Raw genomic sequence first — 20,921 nt, 5'->3', positions numbered from 1 at the left:
TTTTTAAAAGTAAAATTATATATTCTAAAGTTGGAAAAACATTTTAAATTACATAATTAATAAGAATTCCAAAACCATTTATTTAAAATAAATAAAAAATAATTAACTTTTTTAAATTAAAAATAGCAACATTGTAAATAGAATTTTCTCTGACTATACACAGTGAACGAACGTCTGTTTAACGGTGACTAAATTAAAACAAAATTAAATTTAATAATTTTAATTATTTTTCAAATAAAATAATACTTACTTTAATTGATTTATAAGTTTATTTTTCTGCTGAACAGCGTTACCAGAAACACGCAAAGCCATCGTACAAGACACGGTCTATGAAATTCTGCCGGATTGCGAGCGATATCTTTAAATTCATAAATTATAATTACCTCGAGAATAGAACTGGTTCAACATTCTATTGCATTAGCCTTGTAAAACTGATTTTATAACCACACCCTTATTATCGTCATGCGTAGAATATATTAACTCATTACAACCTTGTAAAACTAGTTTGGAATTTTCATCAATTTACTGTCACACTTTCAAACGCAAAATGTTTATTATCATCTGGAATCATTGATCCTACTCTCACTTTTGCATCTCCGCGCCAGATTGAATTAATCAATAAATTATAAACGCAGAACACGTTTCGCCAGGAGACATTCCACAGAGCCAGTGAGAAGAAAAAACTGGTTTTACAAACAACCGCTAGATATTAATAAAATATCAATTAATAAATCCTCTAATTTGAAAAAAAAAATTGTAAATAAAAATGAATGATTTTAAAAACAAAGCTTATTGACAATTTACTTTTTTGAAGATACAATTGTTTATAATACTTAACAACTAATAATAATAATACTTCTTTCGCAAAAGACTAAATGTATTGGCTACCAGGATAGTGCAATAAATAAATAAGATAGAAAATGTACACCAATAAAATTATTTTTTAAACAATTGCAAATTAAGTTATACAATTAATAAGCATTTTTTTAAAAATAAGACAATCACAAATATGTACAAAATAGCCTATTTAATTAAGAGATAATTAGTAATATGAAAAAAATTAAAGGTTGTAAAAATAGAACATTACCAAAATTATAAATAGTATAAGGATACAATAAAATATAGTTATATTTACCTTAATTCGTAGAAGATATTTCTTTACTACGAAATTAGGTATCAGGTTTGAAATTCGGGCTAAAACTTGTGAATGTTAATTAGTATAATTAAATTAATATAATGAGAAATATTAACTAACAAATTATTTGATTTTATGCTGTTGTAATGTGTTTACGTATTTAAAAGAGCGGTTTTTATGCTGAATTATCCCTACACATTACATTTGAACAACAGCATCATTGCTAAAAATGGAATGGATTTAGTTTTGAATATAAACAACATGTTTTTAAATTTAATTATTAAAAACGTAAAAATAAATAAAAACAGTATCATTTTTGTATTTTTATATTGTCAGCGTAGTTTCTATAAATCAATAATTATAGCTTTTATTATAAATTAAGATAAAAAATATAAGAATCATTATTAAAAAATAGCAAGATTTGGAATGTCTCACTAGAATTAAGTGAATTTTCTCAAAAATACTTTTATCTTATATTAATAAATAATAAGTGTAACCTGGTACACTATCGAATGTTAATTATAAAACAATTTAATTTTATCGTATATGTTTTTATATAGAGGGAATTATTTACGTGTTTTAACAGGCAACGTCACTTGTTGAACTTGTGTGCTTTTTCGAACGTACGGGCGCAACGGTCTTAGATTTTGTTATTCTAATAAAAAGATAAAAACTAAACATTAATTAACACAAATTATATTCTGTTTTCAATCCAAGGTATCAGATTATGAAAAATTTAGCTTAAATTATTATTTACTAATTATACGACATGTTCTACAACCTGTATCATAAAACCGTTTGATTTATGGATTTCAGTTTAAACAGCAGACCAGTTATCGTATTCCCAATCACAAAGACATTTCAACTGTTAAGTACACATTTTTAATTTTACATTAACGGTGGAATTCAAAATAGAAATATTAATTGCAGAAACATGTTCCTTAAAAAAGAGGATATTTAAATCGATTATTTTTTAATTTTAAACCTTAATTAACGTGTCATTATTAATTCTGTTAAATTCAAAATGCGCTTCTGATTTCATCTGTCTGTTATTAAAATTTAAATATTCGGTTTTTATGTTTCCAGAGCGAATTTTACATTTTCAACTAATGTTAAATATGTAAGAATTTCTATTTATAAAAATATTTTAAAAATTAATTTAAATTTTATTTTTAATATTTGTTAAACAAAATTCAAAACAACCATTTACTTTCATTGAAGATATTCAATAATAATTATAATTTATATTAACCAAAACGAACTTTGCAGATAAAAAAAGGATGTTTATATATGTTGGTAAACAAGACAGCACAAACAAATATACTAAATTAATATTGAGTTAATTAAAAAATAAAATAAAATAAAATTAAACCAAAAACAAAAATAAGAATAATAATTTAATAGAAAAAATAATCAAAAGATTCATTAAAAATAAGTTTGAGCTCTATTCAAAGAAAAATTAATTAGTTTATAACAATTTAAATAACAATGTTATAAATTCCTCTATCCGTAAATAATATTTGTATCTGTTGTCAAGTAGTTGAGATTTAAATAAAAAAAAAATAAGTTTGATATTTTGAAACAAATATTAGGTTGATTTTCTAAATAAAATAGCCTTTGTTGAATATTTCAATTTGAATTGATTATGATTTTGTTGTTTTTGATGTATAAAAATCATTAAACAATCGCTTATAAACCCAATATCATTTTTCTTTATATGTGCACGGTAACTTTCCATCAACTATTTTAATTTATATTACAAACATTGAATATTTAAACAACATTAGCAATTGGTGGCTCAAGGTTATAACATAAATAAATAAATAAATAAATAAATAAATAATAATCAGCTACGCTAATACCCAAGGCACCACCCTAGGCCTAAGTCTTAAAGCCTTTAATTCAGGTGGCCGGGTTACAATGCGTAGGAGGGTGGTGGCCAGCCCTTCACGCGAGCCAACAGCTCCCTATACTAACTATTACCGTTAACCTCCACATTACAACCATTTTTCGTTCCGAATAGAAGATCTTTACGACGTTCTAGTTCTATAATAAAGAAAATCTACAATTAACGTGGAAATTGTAGATATCCTTTCCAATACCAAGATCCACATTTGGAAAAATTATAATTTTATTTAAAAATCTATTTATTTGGACAAATATTTCCGTCATAGTCCTACAAAACTGTTAAATGTACACATAAGACAAGAAAATTTACACTTATACGAAATGTTTAGTATATTTTCTACAAAAGCATGTTTGGATGTATTATGCAATAACCGTATGATTAAATCTTATAAGAATTAATGTCGTTATCGCGATGTTTAGTGTTATTTAAAACTTTGAATGCTTGAATTAGTAAAATATTTCAAACAAGGCAAGAATAAGTTCCACTTAACTGAGAGAAGAGTATATGAATCGCAAAACACATTCTAGCCGGGGGGCCACACTATTAATGGATAGGTAATTGACTTCTAGTCGTTTTACCTGTGGGTAAAAGTGATCAAAATGGAGTCAATCGAACCTGTGGTAATACTGGGTTGTTATCATGTTTCCGAGCTTGTTCACCTTGGTATTAGGTATTAATTTTACGGTCTGTTATTGAACGTTCACAATTCACTTCTCTGTGATTCAATAGGATTTATTGACCATCGCCTTGATTAATGTGTATTATATGTTACAATTATTACAATAAGTTTGATTTACAACATACTATACAAACAAAATGTTAAATTATTAAATTTAACATATTAATAATGGTGTCCTAGGAAAAATATTTACATGTCAAAAGAACATTATTAAATAAATAGACCCAGCTTAAAGAACATTTTCAATATAATATTATATCATATATGGGCCTGAGTTTTAAAATATAAAATATATTATAACAGATTTGACATACTATGAATTACATTATTTTTGCGGTATTTATGAAGATTATAGTAGAATATCGCATTAGGAAACATTTCTATAATGTTAGTTTTAATGTAGTATGCAATTGTCAATTTAAAAGTAACAGTCCATCAGTTTGATATTTAAGAACATGTTGCAAATTATGTGAGTATTAAATTTTAGAGTCATTCCAGGAGAGATAATATTAAATTATTTTAGAATAAAGTCTTTATCTTTCAAGATTTACTGGTTCTATTAAATAACATGGAACAATGACAACATTTTTATCATCAGAGTAAATCGATCCTATTTCTTTTGAAATAAATTGTGCACCTTTTTGCAAAATAGCGCAAATTAATGTATCTTTTGTTGCGTTAATTCTATATTATTAGTGATTTGAAGAAAAAACCCATGGGCAATTTCATATAAAATGGGTAAATTTGAATACATTTCGGCTAAATCAAATTAAATTGGGTAAGTTCTTATATTATTGGATTAACTGAAATTATTATGATTTACTTGATAATAAATTGAAAACTTTCGAATACATTTTGGTAAATTCTTGTATCTTGGGTTAATTGAAATAAATAAATTTAGTAGAAACAACATTGTCTACATTTATATAAATTTGAAGAAATTCAAATGTTATTTTTTATTTGAATAATTTTTTTAAATTCCAATGATATTGCGTAATTAATATCATTTTGTTTAGTTTTTTTAATTTTGACTATTTCAATTTACAAAATGTAAGTTCATTTACCATTGGGTGGTGCCTTAGGTATTAACTTAGGTGATTATTATTATTAATGGGAATAATATCGATACATTTATAATCTAATTAAAATAAATATTGGGTAAATTTATGTAATTTTTTGTAAATAGATGAGTGCTTGCAATGAACAAAATGACCGAATTATTGTAGAATAATTACGGATTTTATCGGAACATGAGGTATTTGGTGGCAGGTGTTTTGAAAACAAATGGCACAATTAAGAACTAGCTCAAAAACAGGTAGCTGATTTAAACAGTATTATAATATTACAACTCTTTGTAAAACTTTAGTTTTGGGAAATACCGCTAGAAGACGCCAGTCACATTTAACCATCATGTGATACGAGTGACTACAGCAACTTTTTCTTGATTTTTATAATCATCCAGCATTTATCAACAAATCTTTTCCGATGACTGACAGTCAGTAAAATACGTAAAAAATGCATTTTGAAAGTAAAAGGATAAAGAGTTTCAACTCAAATTTTAAGGCAACCCTTTTTAAATGTAAACGAGTTGGCAGTTGGAGAAAGGGTGATCATCCTTTACTAATTCATATACAGCGGTATCCGGATTGCAAATTTGTTCATAATGAATCTACAGAAAATGTTCCCGTGCTACGCATAACGAACAATCCTTGGAATTTAAGCCCAATGCGATCTGAATTGGTACGAATACAATCGTTTAAAAATTTCCCGATCGATCACATAGACGTAAGAGATTTGGCACAAGCGGGTTTTTACTACACAGATTTCAGAGATTGTGTCAAATGTTTCTCCTGCGATGGAAAGCTAATATGCTGGAAAAAGAACGATATTCCTTTCGAAGAACATGCAAAATATTACCCGAGATGTAAATTTGTTTTAAAGCAGAACTGTGGTAATATACGGTGCGAGTATCGTTCAAATCAAAAACTCTATTCAATCTTAAACGAGAAGGTTTTGGTCTATTGTTTAATTAATAATTTAATTAACAGTCTAGATCGAAAGAAATCTAAACCATTTTGTAGCATTTTATAATGAATTTTTAGCAAAATATCGGTCGATCGAGTACCATTAAAAATATTATTTAGTTAACATTTAATGGTCTTATTAAAACCACAGATAAAATAAATATTAAATTGTTTGTAATTTAGACTAAAAATATTACGTTGAATAATAAAAAAAGGTAGTATGAGTTTGAAAGACTTTTATTTTTGAACATGGTTTCAATACTTATAATTGTGTCTAAAAGAAAAGTTAACTACCGAAAAACTCCTAAAATGAAAACAGTAAATATGTTTCAAATTTAAAAAACCAATGTTTCAAACTTTAAAAAAATGTGTGTGGAATATATAAACCTTACAAACCACCATGCAAGTTACAAGCAAGTGTTTTGATAGGTCACAAAACGTCAACCATCAAAGAAATTGGTAAATTATATAAACGGCAAAACTGACAATCAAATATACAATTATACAAATAATTTCAATCCTTATGTGCAAAGATTTATTGAAAAGTTACTAAAACGGATGATATTACTGAAAGCACCCGAATCCAATTTCTACAGGGTTAACATCCAAGGAAAAATTGAATGAATTTTTTACACAACGCTATCAACATAATGAAAAATTTTAATTATTTAGAAGTTTGTAAACTTTTGAAATTACTTTGAATAAATGTTTTTTAAACCTTATCAAGCTTATTTCATATTTACTAAACATTTTGGCTAAACAAGGCTGTAACTGTAGTTGATAACTTTTACACGTGACGATAATTAAGGGTGGGTATCAAATAACTTCTACAAGGTTTAAAAATGCAATTGAATGTTGTACCAGATCTATCCTAGAGGTAATTTTAATTTATGAATTTAAAGATATATAGATATTTTTTATAGTTCACAATGCGGCAGAGTTTCATAGAGCTTGCTTCTGGTAACGCTGATCAACAGGAAGTTAAAAAATTATAAATCAAATAAAGTGAGTAATATATAATTTAAAAATAATTAAAATTATTTAACTTAATTTTGTTTTAATTTAGCCACAGATAAATACCCGTTGGTTTACTGTGTATAATCATCAACCAATCAAGCCCATTGTAAGGTTTTAACATATTTATTAATTGTGTATTGATTGTTTATTATGTAATTACTTTATTATTTAAAAAAAATAATTTTATTTGATTATGTTACTTTAGAATGTATTGGAGTACTATTGAAAACCAATTTCCTATTTGGATAAAATTATACCTTTGTTTTGCAAATGTTAAAAACAATGTATCTCCAAAAGTAAATAAATTTTATTTTATTTATTATAAACAAAATTGGCTTTATCTCGGGCGGATATTGACCAGTCCCATTGTAATTTGTTTTAAAATATGTATAGATTGTTTATTATGTCGTTATTGTATTATTTATTTATCTCCAAAAGTAAATAAAGTTTCATTTCAACAGGGGTAAAACATAAGTTATTGGGCGGATATTGACCAATCAGGCCTATTGCAATTCGTTGTGTTTTAAAATATGTATTTTATTTCGACAGGGGTTAGTTGGATATCACGTGACAGACAATCTTTTCAAGGCTATAAAGCGAAGGTCGCGAATTCGTTTCCCCATCTCGCAATTAACTAATTAGCATTCTAAATGGCTAAAAAACGAAAAAAATAAAAAAACGATATCGAAAGTAAATAAGTTGAAGTATTTGGTGGGGTCACATATTACCGCCGATATCTCGATCCGAGCTTGTCCGATCGTGTCCAAACTTGTTGGGGTGATAGACCGAGGCTTAGGGGTTGTGGACAGTGGTCAAGCGTCGAGGTAAAAGATCATCTTCAAGGTCAAATTTGAGATTGAAATTAAAATATTTTGTTGATTTTTTCCAAGGTCAAAAATTGGTTTTTGAAAAAAACAATTGGGGGTTGTTTTGGGGGGGTTATTTTTGGCGGCCATCTTGGCGGCCATCTTGAAAAAAATTGTTCAAATATGATTATTCTCTACTGACGTGTCCGGAAGATACGACTAAACTATATGCTGATGATACTGCTGGTATTCTAACGGGGCCTAGTATTAGAAACTTAGAGCAGTCTGCTAATAATTTAATGACTAAAATAAAAATTTAGCTGGATAAAAATCAGCTTGAATTAAACTATGATAAAACTGTGTATATGATAATATGCAATAAAAACAAATCAATCGCCTAAACACAAAGGGTGCATTCACCCAAGATGCAGAAATGATAGTTTCTATGAAGACAAAGATCACATGAAAAATGTGTTTTTTACTCTTTTCCCCAAACCCTTTAGAAGTTAACCCTTCATCCTAAATAAATAAATTTTTAAATTAAATGGATTTATTCCTAAAGGATAAATTAGGCTTACGGTTACCTACCACTAGGTGATCGAGAGATTGGATAAATTTCTACAGAGGTAAAGAGCTAAACTTTCAGAAATGGTTCCAAAATGCGAATGACGGGCACACTACAGCCAAGCGCAACCCGGTACTGCTGCACCGAAGACCCGGTGTGCTACCAAAAGGCCGGAAAGCCATGATTACAGCGCCTAATATGGAGACCCACCGCCGCACAGCTCGCTCCTAAATCCGTCGAGGCACCAGGATGCCGGAACCCTCTCCGTTAGCCTGAGCTGAAACCCAAGTCGGAGGTGAAGATAGAACCATTTACCTCGCCTTACATATCTCAGTGTGCCACCTCTTTTATGGCTTGAAAGACCCAGACCACGACTCCATGGTAAAGCCCACAGTTATTGCACACTATGGCCCATAGCTAGTCTTAGAGTTACCGCCCAGCTCTGTCATTACGCACCTGTTTTTTAAATTCGGTCTGGCACCTCTTTTCCGAGGTTTCTTTTAGAAATAAATTTCATTGTACTTTTGCAGATTTGTCCATCTTGAGAAGAAACGTCCACGCGCTAGAAAACAATCTACAGTTGCTTCAGATGACAGTATATTTACTAGAAACCTCTATAAGAGGGTGCTGATGATACACTGATTAGGTTTACTTTTGATGACCACGTGTACTGACGTCAGCGTACTCATCTTTCATTGGCTATACGAAATTTGTGCGGGAATGCTTTCATCGCGAATATGTTCAAAGGCCGTTTCATACGGTTCTTAGCTGGATATGCTCCGTTCTTCCTATCCCTTTCTAAGATCCTTTAAAAATATGATACTTTACACATTCATAAGTATCTCCAGTTTGAATGTGATAATATAAGGTCATTTATAAATCCTAATCGTTACGCAAACTTTAAATCATAAATATTTTAAGTAACATCACAAAAATATTCTAACACCTCAAAGTAAAAAACCAAATCTCAATCGAAAGATAATACTTTATCTGGTAATCTCACAATTTTTATTTGTTAGTACAGCTTGTTGTGTGTTGTAATAAGTAACTAGCTCTATTGGCATTATTAATTATTAAATGATATTACTAGAAATTACAACGCCGTTAATGGTATCTCGGCCAAATTTTTCCGCAATACTTTAAAGAAAAGCAGCGTTCAGACTATGTGAAAATATTACGTTTGCGTCGATTGTGTCGGTTCTTTCTATTTCTTACACCGTTCAGACTTCTCAACAGAGACTTTAAATTTTCGCGCGTGTCGTTTACATTTTTTTCATTTCATTGCGAACTGCCTAGATGTCGTCTCAGTTTAAAGCTCAATAAGTTCATAGCAGACAATTAGCCTTATGCCTCATCAGTGCTGACTCTAGGTAGTGGCGACCTTTAGAACCGACGCGACCAACATAACCTAAACGACACGACCTATGCTAACGTAATATTTTCACATAATCTGATAGCTGCTTAACACCAAACTAATTTTATATTAGAGCTTATACAAATATTCATGTTTTCGTTTATTCTTGCATGTAAGATACTGCACAAAATTTCCAAAAGGTTATAAAATTATTTAACACATTTAGCACAATCAAAAAGTAAATAAAATAAATGGTAAAATATGAACCGATGGAGCTGCCACACTAACATTTTTTAGAGTTGGCAAACTTTATCTGGTGGCCGATATTGAAATTGGTAGGTTCTTAGTAATCTAAAGTTACTAGTTTATTAATTTTATCCGCTAAGAAGTGTTCGTACGGGGACCCCGACCCCGACCGTCGCAAATCAAGTCGGGGTTTTCCAGTTTTCGGGGTTGGGTTTCATAGTGTAATTTTCAATTTTCACGCCGACGCACCCCGCTAATTCGTAAAAATATAAAATAGATAGGTTCCTTCTCTCCCTTTTTTCGGGGGGACAATAGAATGACCCAAATGACCTTCGGCCGATGCCACTGCCGTGGTTCTCGCTTGACGCTTGTCTCCGACTTGAGTCGATTTTAAGATTTAGTTTCATAATTGCCGTTGTTTCGGGCTCTCTCAGTCTCAGCTAAGGAGTGTGGAGTTACAACGTTTGTAAATAACTTGTTAATTTATTAAACAGCTTATTTAAACAATTACAATGCCTAAGCTATATTCCTCTATTTTAAAATATACTTATCTTATATATTTTTGCTATATTCTTAGTCGATAATAAAAAATAACGGTAAAAAATGCCGCCGATCAGTTTTGTAAAATATTTTCGGCGGCGTAATCGTCGCTCCGTCGGCCATTTTGGGTATGGAGATACTCGCCGGAAGGCAGGCAAGGCTGCCAGATTTCGATAGATTGAAACGGCCAACTCTCAAATGTTTTCGATTTCAAAACGGAAATTTTGCGGCGTAGCTATCGACTAAGACTATTACTAATAAACCCTAGGCTCAGAGGCTGGCTTACACAAGATACACTATCTAATCCTATCCAGTAAAATTGGGGTGTTTTTCAAATTTTTCTATTCTTAATAAGTACAAAGAATTTTCCATCCCCGACCCAACTTGTTTTTCGCGGGGTTAGACCCACCCCGACCCCGACCCCGACTTTATTTTGACTCCGTACGAACACTAATAGCATGACGGCAAATGAGGATCACAAGAGGATAATATTTCTGTAAACATTGTTATCTGCGATAGAAATCTATAAGAACGACTTCAAAGCACAATCTCAAACTACAGATTTAAAATTTATGAATTAATGCTAAAATGTAAAAAACAAAATTTATTCTCATCCTTGAAAATATCGAAATCAGACTGAGATTGAAAATAGATATCTTGTTTGAGGTAGTGCGGTTGAGAAATAAAAACGGGGATGAGGGTAGTAGTTGCAAACGTTATTTAGTCTGGCGCTCCGACAACTGTGCATTTCGGTTTATAACGATTGGAGGTTTCACAAGTGTACGCCTTAAATTAATTATTCAAGTCTAATTTGAACAATTAAATTATCATCTCTGAAAAGTGCCGACGGGAAAGGCGCGAGTTTCTGAATTCTACAAAAGGCGTTGCTTTTAGACGCTTCTACAATCATGTGGGAAATAAGTCATTCAAAAGCTCTTCTAAGACTGTCGCGAAACGATTGCATAATTGGAGGTTAGAGAAAAAAAGCAAACTCGTAACCTCTTGCTCTCTGTGGTGGCCAAAATTACTGGCAGATAGTGTGATGGCCATAAATAAAGTCTGCAATTCAAAATGACTGCCTGCAGAAACGAAGCGTGTTTTCTTAAGAGTTAAGGTTATGTTCCAACTCAAAAAATTCGCCATATTTCGCTTATTTATGAGCTATTGTTACTTTTTAGGAAGTTTTACTTTTTAATAAGCCTTGGCTGAATCAGTCAAATTGGCGTCGGAGATTTAACGGGCTTCGTTAACTGGCATTTCCAAAGACTGCAGCGATTTTGAGCCTTGTTAATCAGACCTGGGCAAAACGGCAATATCGCTCACAGCCGTGAATTTTTTTTCCCAGTCGTTCGCTTCACTGAATTGTTGGGAAAGTACGTTATGTATTTCTCTATCCGTCACTCTCTGTAGGACTCCCCCCTGAACGCCGTTTACCCTTTCGCCTCGTGAGCCACTTCGCCGACGAAGTCCCGTGGAGACTTCAGTAAGAAACATTCGCAAGCGCTGGAATAGTACAACCCCCTCCTCTTAGAAAGGTGGTTCGTCAGAGACTCGGCTGGGGGTTCGACGCCAGTGAAACATTCGCTTCCGCGCCCCCATTATAAGCATTCACTATCTAAAGGAGTTCCCCCCTGAACGCCGTTTACCCCTTCGCCGCGCGATCAACACGGACGACGAAGTCCGGTAAAAAGTTCGTCACGAGACTAGTTCTTCGAATCGAGCTTAAGCGCGGGTGTTTCGTCTACGGCAGATTCAACCACGAAACGTTTGCCCCCTTCCCTCCATTTCAAAATTCAAATCGATGAACCGATTTTCGAAGTTCGTTCGTTTGGTAAATCTCTACGAAATTTATTTTGTGGAAATTCGTAGCTTTAAGTTTTGTCACAATGGTGAAGTTTCGTACGTAAATTGGGATGGACGAGATTTTTCCCCAAAAAATTCCGTAGACTTTAAATCGTCTTAAACTAATATCTTTTTAAATTAAAAAACCCTTTAATTAACTTTAAAGGGACAATGAAACAAAAGAAATAAGCTACTTTCTATCGATTTGTGGATGAAAAATAGGTGGAAACATTATGGGAAAAAAATTTAATCGGTGAATCTAATTTTTTAATTAATTTCAAACTTCACACAAAATTGGGCTTAGCCAGAGTAGTGCACAACCGCACCTCTCTTCCTTCTTTGCATAATGGGACGGGGGGGGGGTAGTTATCGAGACTGGATTTTCTCTCTCGTATAGTCATGTTTTATGACCAATTTTTTATACAAGGTTGAATTACAACCTTGTATAAAAAATTGGCGTTAAAAACTTAAAAACGGGATAAGACCCGGCGGTGAGGTGTGGAAAGTGCTTAAGAAAAGCCCCTGAGGTGATAGCCAGACTTCACGTGTCCAAGCGCATTACCAATAAGAAAGGGGGAACTCGGAATTGGGATGGGTTTTCCCATTGTTAAATATCCGATATTTTCGGAATATGCACTGACGCCCATATATAGAAAGTCGAAAAGGAAGTTTTTAGGCTAATAATTTTTATATATATTTATGTTCTGTGAATTTTAATTTAACTTTGCAAAGAAATTATATTCTTTGAAGTGATAGAAAGATCTGAAGAGTGGAACATTCGAGTATTTGGCAAAGAAAATATTAGAAACTAGCTGATAAGCCCGTCCGAAGGTGCTTGGTTTTTTAGGAATTCCATTGTATTACTGACATTCTAATTAAGTTTTTAGTTTGTTAAGGGTTTATAATTAAGAACAGACTGAAAGAAAGAAAAAATGAAAATATTTATAAAATATATTTTTGATTCTACGCTTATTAGCCTAATTTTTGCGAAATAGCTTTCCGCGAAGCAATCATATAACTCCCGCTTTTTTAAGTTGGAAGTAGCAATGTATATTTATATTGTTTTCAGAGAAAGTGGGTAACTTTTATTAGTTTATTTTTTATTTATAATATCAATGCCATTATATACATTTTACATACTGTTAATGGATGAAAAATTTCAATTTCTGATTTCCGTGGTATACTCCCGAAACATGAGAGTAGACACCCCAACTGCTTCACTGCATTGAGACAATTCTTGTCTCAATAGCGTCTTTCTCTTTCTGCTCATAAAAACGTTTAGCCTATTCATACAAACGGGGATCGCTAGAAATCTCTGAGCCAGTTACGCTAAAGTCGGAAAGCGCTTTTCTGAAATTTTCCAATATTCTAATATTGTAATTTTTCCCTGTTTAAGGGGAGGCTCCGCCAAATAGTCTTCTTATTCCCGGTACGGGGCTACTGAATTTTCCTGAACGGGGGTAGACATAATTAAGTCTGGAAACTCCTCAAAATCCGAATTTGTCGATGTTGATGGTATATTGTCCAGGGGAACTGTTTCTTGTGGGTTCAAAGTGTCCATTTCACGTTGAATAATTTCCTTAACTTCACTTTCCCCTTTGCATTTGAAGTGGGGAAATTCATTTTCCCACTCGGGATTGACATATGGCCCTTTATAAAATTATAAAATTTATTATTATAATGAAAAATGACTTTCAATTAAAATTTATCACCTTTAAATAGCGCCATCTTTTGTTTGGGGTCTAAAACAGCCGCTACAATATAATCGTCATCCGTTAATTCATCAAAAAGATTTGTTGTCATATATTTTATCAAGGCCGCCTTCAAATCACATAGGTGCGTTGTCTTGGTAGATTTAATTCTCACAAAAATTGACAACAATCTGGCGGGTACACTGTAGGCCACAGGACCTCCTCCTTGAAGGATTTCAATTGCAGTTTGAAATGGATTTAGGAGTTCCAATAACTCTTTAATTTTCGCGGACTCAATTGGTGTAATAGTAAAAAGATCTTCACCGCATTCTTTTTCCTCTTTTGCGGTTCGCAATACTTCTTTTACTGCATTACAAGTCTCAGTCTATGATAACGGAAAATTACGAGTCAAATGATCTCTAGTAAATTGAACTGAACTTAAAGGGATAATTTGGGTTTAGTTATTAAGAATAGTTCATTTTATAAAATGTCTTTACACTTGCCCAACTTGTTGAAATGTTGCCCTGGAAGAGTTCAGCCCATGCCTAAGAATGAGTTCAAAAACTCTTTAGTGGGACAGAAAACGGATCCACAGCCGAAGCGGTGAGGCAACATTTCAACAAGATGGCCAAGGTTATTTTATAAAAAGAACTATTTTGTACTTTTTGGCATCTACAAATCGATAGAAAGTAGCTTATTTTTCCATTTCATTATTCCATTAAGTAATTAAAATTAAATGTAAATACCGAATTAAGACATTCTACAACCATCATTAAAGTCTTGAAAACGTAGTCTGCGCTGCCAGTTGGCTCTTTCCAGGCAGTTCGATTGATAGAATCCACTTCAGTCTTCCATCTGGGCGACGTTTTCAGGAATTGCCCCAAGTTTTTTAATTTTTGGACAAGCCTGCGGCTTCGACTGCTTGATTTTATTGAGGTGTTGACAACAAATTGTAATTCGTTGACTATACACCTCTTTCTAACCCATGATGCGTAAAGCGAAACTCTTTTATGTACTTCTTCCCTTTCGTCATTTTGTGAATGTTCAGGAAGATCGTCGTCATCGCTCACATCACCATCTGATTCTGTTTCAGTACCAATGTCACGCATATCCATGTTTTTAAGAATAACATTGGCACAATTAATGTTGACGCACGATACCTAAAATTGTCAATTGTAGAAAATTGAGTTTGGGTAACATTTCTTTCAGATGAATAAGCTAACTTTTCGCCCACTCGGTAATGTAAATTATAAATAGTTAAATTTTTATTACGCCAACTCGTATAGGGTTATACCTATGATACTATCAGTAGCGTAGCCAGGATTTTGTTTCGGGGGGGGGGGCGCCAATGAAAATAAAAGTAAAAAAATAAAAATATTTGTACGTACGACCATACGTTTCGGGGGGGCATGTGTCCCCTGTGCCCCCCCTGGCTACGCCACTGCATACTATGTTACTTATGATAACACTAATGAAATCAACAAAATTGAATTTATATAATTCCGGCGAAAGAAATTCGGAATTATACTTAATTTTGGAAGTGGAATAGACTGAAAGTAGGTTATTTTACCATTTTAGTATCCCTTTAAGGAAAAAATCGCTTTAAAATACAATTTTAGTCCGATAACTTTGGTTCATTAGCTTCAGCTACAGTGGCGTAGCAATAGGGCGGGGCAGGGGGTATCCGCCATCTGCCCTGGCGCCACTCATTAGGGGGAGTCAAAAACTGTTTGACAACTTTTTTGTCAATAAACAAAGTTGCATTTTAGATATTTTTAAAGCAAAAAGGGCTTTACGAGATTTTTTCAGGACGCCACAAACCCTCGCTCAGGACCGTAGCTAGGGCTGGGCGGCCGGGGCGGCCGGCCGCCGTGCGCGCGATAGGGTATAGGGGCGCCAAATTTTGTCCATATTATTATATTAGGGGGCGCCAAAATTGCAGCTCGCCCCTGGCGCCATTTTCTCTAGCTTCGGCCCTGCCCTCGCTACACCACTGTTCAGCCAAAAATGTATTATTTTATTTACTTACATTAAATGATTGAATTCCAATTTCACTAAAGATTTTAGCGATGAAGATTCGAAACTTATCACCGGAAAAACCTTCCGTATAGTGTGCGAAGCCAAGTAGTACATTTTTGAGCCTCCATGACTCAATAAAATGACATCGTACACAAATGATATTTCTATCCCAAATTTCCAATATCAAATGTACTTGTACGTTTATAGTTTTAACAACTTCCTATTAAGTATTTCAAATTGACCTTGAAGTAACGTTATATATTAATAAAAACATTTGGATCTGACCTTAATTTTCTCCTTAATTGAAACAATGGCATCTTCCATCGCTATGATTAGTTCCCTTTTCAATGGAACTGTGAATTGAGGCGCTGCTTTTGCCATCATTTCCTTAAATCCTTCTCCTTCGACGATGGAGAAATCATGTCCATCCTTTGCAATGAATTCAACAATGGAAAGGTGATGGTCTTTCACCTGCGGTGAATTCGCTGGCAACTTCGCGACCTTCCTCGGCGGTAAAGAATGTAGAAAATCTACGACATCAGACGGTCTTTTTTTCCTTTGGCCTCAGAAGGACATTATTATGTAAAGTCTTAAATACAAAATTGACGAGTTATTTTTGTCACATAGAAAATTAAAAATGTAAACACGTCTCACCTTAATGTGGCGCTCTAAGTTGTTGGAACCACTGTCCCACCCACAGATAACATTTTCACAATGTATGCATTTAGCGTACACGGATTTGGAGGCCTTACCATTGTGATCAGGCTTATGTCCAATATATATAAAACAATCTTGAATGTTATTAGACCCATAATTGCCGCTTTCAAATTTTTTTTCTAAACTCTTCCACAACCACTACGGGTCGCGTTACGGAGTTTGAATCAGAGTCGTTTGGAGATGATTGTCGGGTTGAAGTGGGAGTCGAATCCAACGATGACATACTATTGGGAGTCATAGGCGGGCTACTCGAATAACTCCCTGTTGCTGGAGATCCACTATTTGCAGATATACTATACAGTATATTTAGAAAAACCAAAGTTTAGTAAAATAATTTAAAAAATCCATTAGTTATCTTACCTATACGTTTATCTGGATTGTAATTTCCTGAATTAAGGCGCACTCGTATAAACAATACACGTAAAGGTATGCTTGGAGAATCTCCACCTAAAACTAAGTTGAAAAAAACCGCAAGTTCGACAGGGTTTAGGACGCAAAATGATCTCCGCAAATGGAATTACCCGATAGTATACGAATTATTTTACTCCGGGCAGCCGACTGCTTTCCAAATGACCAAATTCCAACTAGCCCATTCTTTTTAAGCATAATCTCCCAGGTGTAGTCCAGACGCGAAGGCGCCTGTTTAGGCATCTTAGCAACGAGAACACTTTGACGAAGGAAGAGTTTAGAGTTGCCCTTTGTTATTTCCGGCGAGCTAAGAAGAGGATTATCTCTTCAGGGATCCCCTGGTTCCCCCACCGCTTTCATGGCTCCATTTTCGTCGCGACGAAAATCGAGCGCTCTTCGTACTTTCGTAGTATAATTTATCATTATAAACTAATTCGAAAATTAATACTATACTTGAGGCAGCTAGTTTAAAATAAATTTATAATTACTATTATCAGAAAGAATGTATTCATTTATATTTAGAAATAATAATTATGTCAAGGCTACGTTTAGCGTTTATCCCAAAATTCCTAATCCACCTCGACCCCTCTCCATCCCTCCTCCCCCACCTTACCCCCCTAAATTTGTATTCAGCAAAAAACATTCTGGGTATATATCACCTTTTTCCAAGGAATCACTTCGCCCGTGATCCTTTTATTGTAAGACTAGAGACGATCACGAGCCTCGACCAATTCTGGAACTGACTCACTGAAATCGAACTCAACTGATTTCTGCTTAGACGTTCTTCCCCGTTCGTTATATTTGCTTGAGAATGTTAGAGGTTAATGAGAACGTAACACTTCCCGTTAAAAAGCACGCGTGGAAGTCAAAAAAACAACAGGATTTTCGGAGAGATCTCGTTTTGTGGGTAGCTAACGACGGTCAACCGTTTTCAGCTGTAGAAGGAATTGGCTAACGTAATGTCGTTAACAGAATAGCGCCGCAGTACACATAACCTTCTCGTCGTACGCTCGTCCGTTCTCTGAACCAGTTAAATGCGGACCTTAAACCCAAAATAAAAGTATTTATTAATTATTTTTGTTTTGGATCGTACCTAGTTTTAATTATTATTTTTTTAAACGTAACAGATATTGTTAGGCCAAGTTAAAAACAAACAACTGCATATGAACATCGATATTTGGAGTTCTCGAATGCGACAATCTGTTATAAGAGTTCGATGTCAATTTATAAACGAACTTTGGGAACTCAAAAGCTTGTTGCTTGGGTTCTCGCATTTTCCAGGACGACATTCGGCAGACGCCATTCTCGCAAAAGTACACGATATTATGGCTGACACTGGAATTACACCCAGCATGGTAATTTTGAAATTTACCTTTTTTTGTCACAAGTTTGATTTTTTTGGTGTTCATATTAATACAACCCAATTTAAATTACAGATTTTCTCAGTTTGCGGCGATAACGCCGCAAACATAACAAAGGCCTTTAATATGAATGATGTTTTTGAAACTCCTTGGACAACGAACTACAACGACAAAGAGAACAATACAGATGTATTGGAAAATGAACTGGATTTTTGTAAATATATATAATTCTTCATTGCAGATTCAAATTATCAAATATTTATTATTTTCCCCTGGTCCTTCTTAGATCAACCGTCGGGCCAAGAAGATTTTCCAATACTACCAACCTTGACCAGAAAATGTTGCGTTTGTCATTCTTTGCAATTAGTAGTCAATGGTGCCATGAAAAGTTGTAAAAAAACTAAAAAAATTTCTAACAAACTGATGTCGTGGATAACATTTCTTCGTCGCTCTGCGAAATGGACGCATTTTTTTATTTCTCATTCTCCTAGAGGGCGGGATATTAAACTGGCTGGCGGCGTTAGATGGAACTCTATGTTCATGGCCATTGAACGTTTAGTCGAGGTAAATATATTGAAAATTCAAGAACATTTAGATACTTAGAAGCTTGGAGAAACTTAGCATCATATTAACATAAGATTACAATATTTTACACTTCTTATTCTTTACATAAAAACGTTTAATGAGAGCTAGATACTCTATAGCGGTATTCAGCGGCGTTTTGCGTCCGCTTGCTCTCATGTCTCGCGTAGCCTTTAACAGCGTCTCGCTAGGGGTGATTTTCTTCCCTGTGATGACGTCACTACGTTACTAGCTCTCTGTAAAATATTTCCCAAAGAGACATACTTAATGAAGAATATTATATACTTATGATATTAATATACTCTAATTACCTCAATCGGAAAAACTATTTTTTTCGGATAATATAACGCCATATATTATAGTTTGTTAAGGGAAAAGATCAAATTAACTCCTAATGAATTTCATACAGCAAAATTCTTATTATATTATCATTTATTATTCGGAGTTAATTCCACGAAAAAATATTTTTTTTAATGGTTTTCCCCCGTTTTAGCCAGGAATGACAGAAGCGCTTCAAAAAACAATTGCAGCTGCGAGGAAAGAAAAACAATGCACAGACTCAATAATTCTACCTATTGAAGATGTGCATCAACTAAAGGAGATTTTACAGTTATTGCACCCCTTTAAAGTCGCAACTGATAAATTTCAATCTGGAGGGCCAGTCGCGGCTTTGGTCATTGGCAACCTGCTTCGGGTATTTATAAAATTGAGAAGCGCGAGAAATCCCTACTTTAAAACCTTAAAGAAGGAACTTCTTGAAGGATGGCATCCCGCTTTACAAAAGAAATCACAGACCCCGATTTTTAATAGCTTCCATCCTCGATCCCAGACAAAAGCTTGGTATATTTAAAGGTAATATATGTTTATAATATGTTTGAGAGCGTCAGTGTTTCTTTCAGAAACTTTATCCGGGGTGGGAGCTCCCGGTACTTCGGGGGGGGGGGGGGGTGTCCGGCATTTGTCTATTTGGCGTTAAATTTTGATTAAATTTTCTCGAAACTCTGATAGACGCCTGAAATAAACACTGCTTACTGGAGAAAGTCCCAAAATTGCATTTAATTAGTTTAATTTTTACTTAGGACCATACGCGAACCCCGAATGGATTACGGAATATCCAAATTTTAAGTGCCCAAATGAAATGGAGGCAGTTTCGATTATTCGGAAAACTTACGAAGAACAGAAAAAGTATGAGGAACCGCAAGCCAAAAAAAATGAGTTAGAGTTTCCAGACATTCTTGATACATTTCATGATTTACAAGATCAAGAACTTCTAATGTATTTACAAGAAACAGTTCTTAGGAGTAACTTAACAATTCTGGAATATTGGAAAATGATTAGTGTATCATATCCAGTTTTGGCTAAATTAGCCAAAAGGTATCTCTCAATACCGGCAAGTTCCGCGGACGTTGAGAGAATGTTCTCAATTGCTGGAAACATAACTAGATACCGCCGATCTAGTATAACCGTAGAACACGTCGCGGCTTTACTAGTGATTCGCGAATACAGTCACATGTTTTCCAATTAAATTATCGTAGTTTCATTCAAGCCATCATCATGATTTATGAGCTCCTTCAATAAATGTTTTACCGTAGTAAAAAGTGTTATCTATAATGATTTTGTTTACATTACACAGCACGTATATAGTATTAGCTTCGGCTTAAGAGACGTCCTAGTATATACTATATACTAGGACGTCTCTTAAGCCGAAGCTAAAACCGGCATACCTGACAGACTTGAGGGGGGCTTGCTAATCGAATTTGTGAGTTACGTGGTTTTAACGCGAACTAATTGGTTACGTAGTTTTAGCGCTAACAAATTAGTTACGTGGTCTTAGCTCTAATTAATGAGAAACATTGCTTTTAGTGCTAAGTAATGAGTTACGTGGTGTTAGAGCTAAGTATGACAATATTGTAAAACGTCGAACTTTTTTACACTTACGACCGAACGTTTTTAAACGCCTAGTTTCACTCCAAATGATCAAATCCCGAAAAAAGGATTCTGGCGGGTTACGGGTATGTGGCTAGTG

The 20,921-nt window shown here is 33.8% G+C and overlaps 1 protein-coding gene across 1 annotated transcript; it reads left to right on the top strand.

Annotated features, from left to right (window-relative positions):
* The first annotated feature begins 18,277 nt into the window (after positions 1-18,277).
* On the top strand, positions 18,278-20,420 carry LOC149945655 (zinc finger BED domain-containing protein 4-like). The gene is made up of 6 exons (XM_090176658.1): positions 18,278-18,307; positions 18,389-18,527; positions 18,600-18,877; positions 19,389-19,589; positions 19,657-19,747; positions 19,975-20,420. Exons 1-6 carry the CDS (start codon positions 18,278-18,280, stop codon positions 20,418-20,420), a joined length of 1,185 nt encoding a protein of 394 aa, XP_090032784.1.
* The last annotated feature ends 501 nt before the right edge of the window (positions 20,421-20,921 follow it).

This window comes from Leiobunum rupestre, chromosome 5, assembly GCF_980474605.1.
Source record: "Leiobunum rupestre chromosome 5, qqLeiRupe1.1.hap1, whole genome shotgun sequence".
In the NCBI taxonomy this organism is placed as follows: Eukaryota; Metazoa; Arthropoda; class Arachnida; order Opiliones; family Sclerosomatidae; genus Leiobunum; species Leiobunum rupestre.
The sequence above is the reverse complement of the archived record's forward strand: the minus strand, read 5'-3'. Positions and strand labels throughout refer to the sequence as shown.

Bases quoted from the DNA above. Each gene is read 5' to 3' on its own strand.
- LOC149945655 (XM_090176658.1), top strand. From the start codon at position 18,278: ATGGCTGACACTGGAATTACACCCAGCATG. The intron at 18,878-19,388 runs GTAAATATATTG...CCCCCGTTTTAG, and splicing joins CCATTGAACGTTTAGTCGAG to CCAGGAATGACAGAAGCGCT. The intron at 19,748-19,974 runs GTAATATATGTT...ATTTTTACTTAG, and splicing joins AAAGCTTGGTATATTTAAAG to GACCATACGCGAACCCCGAA.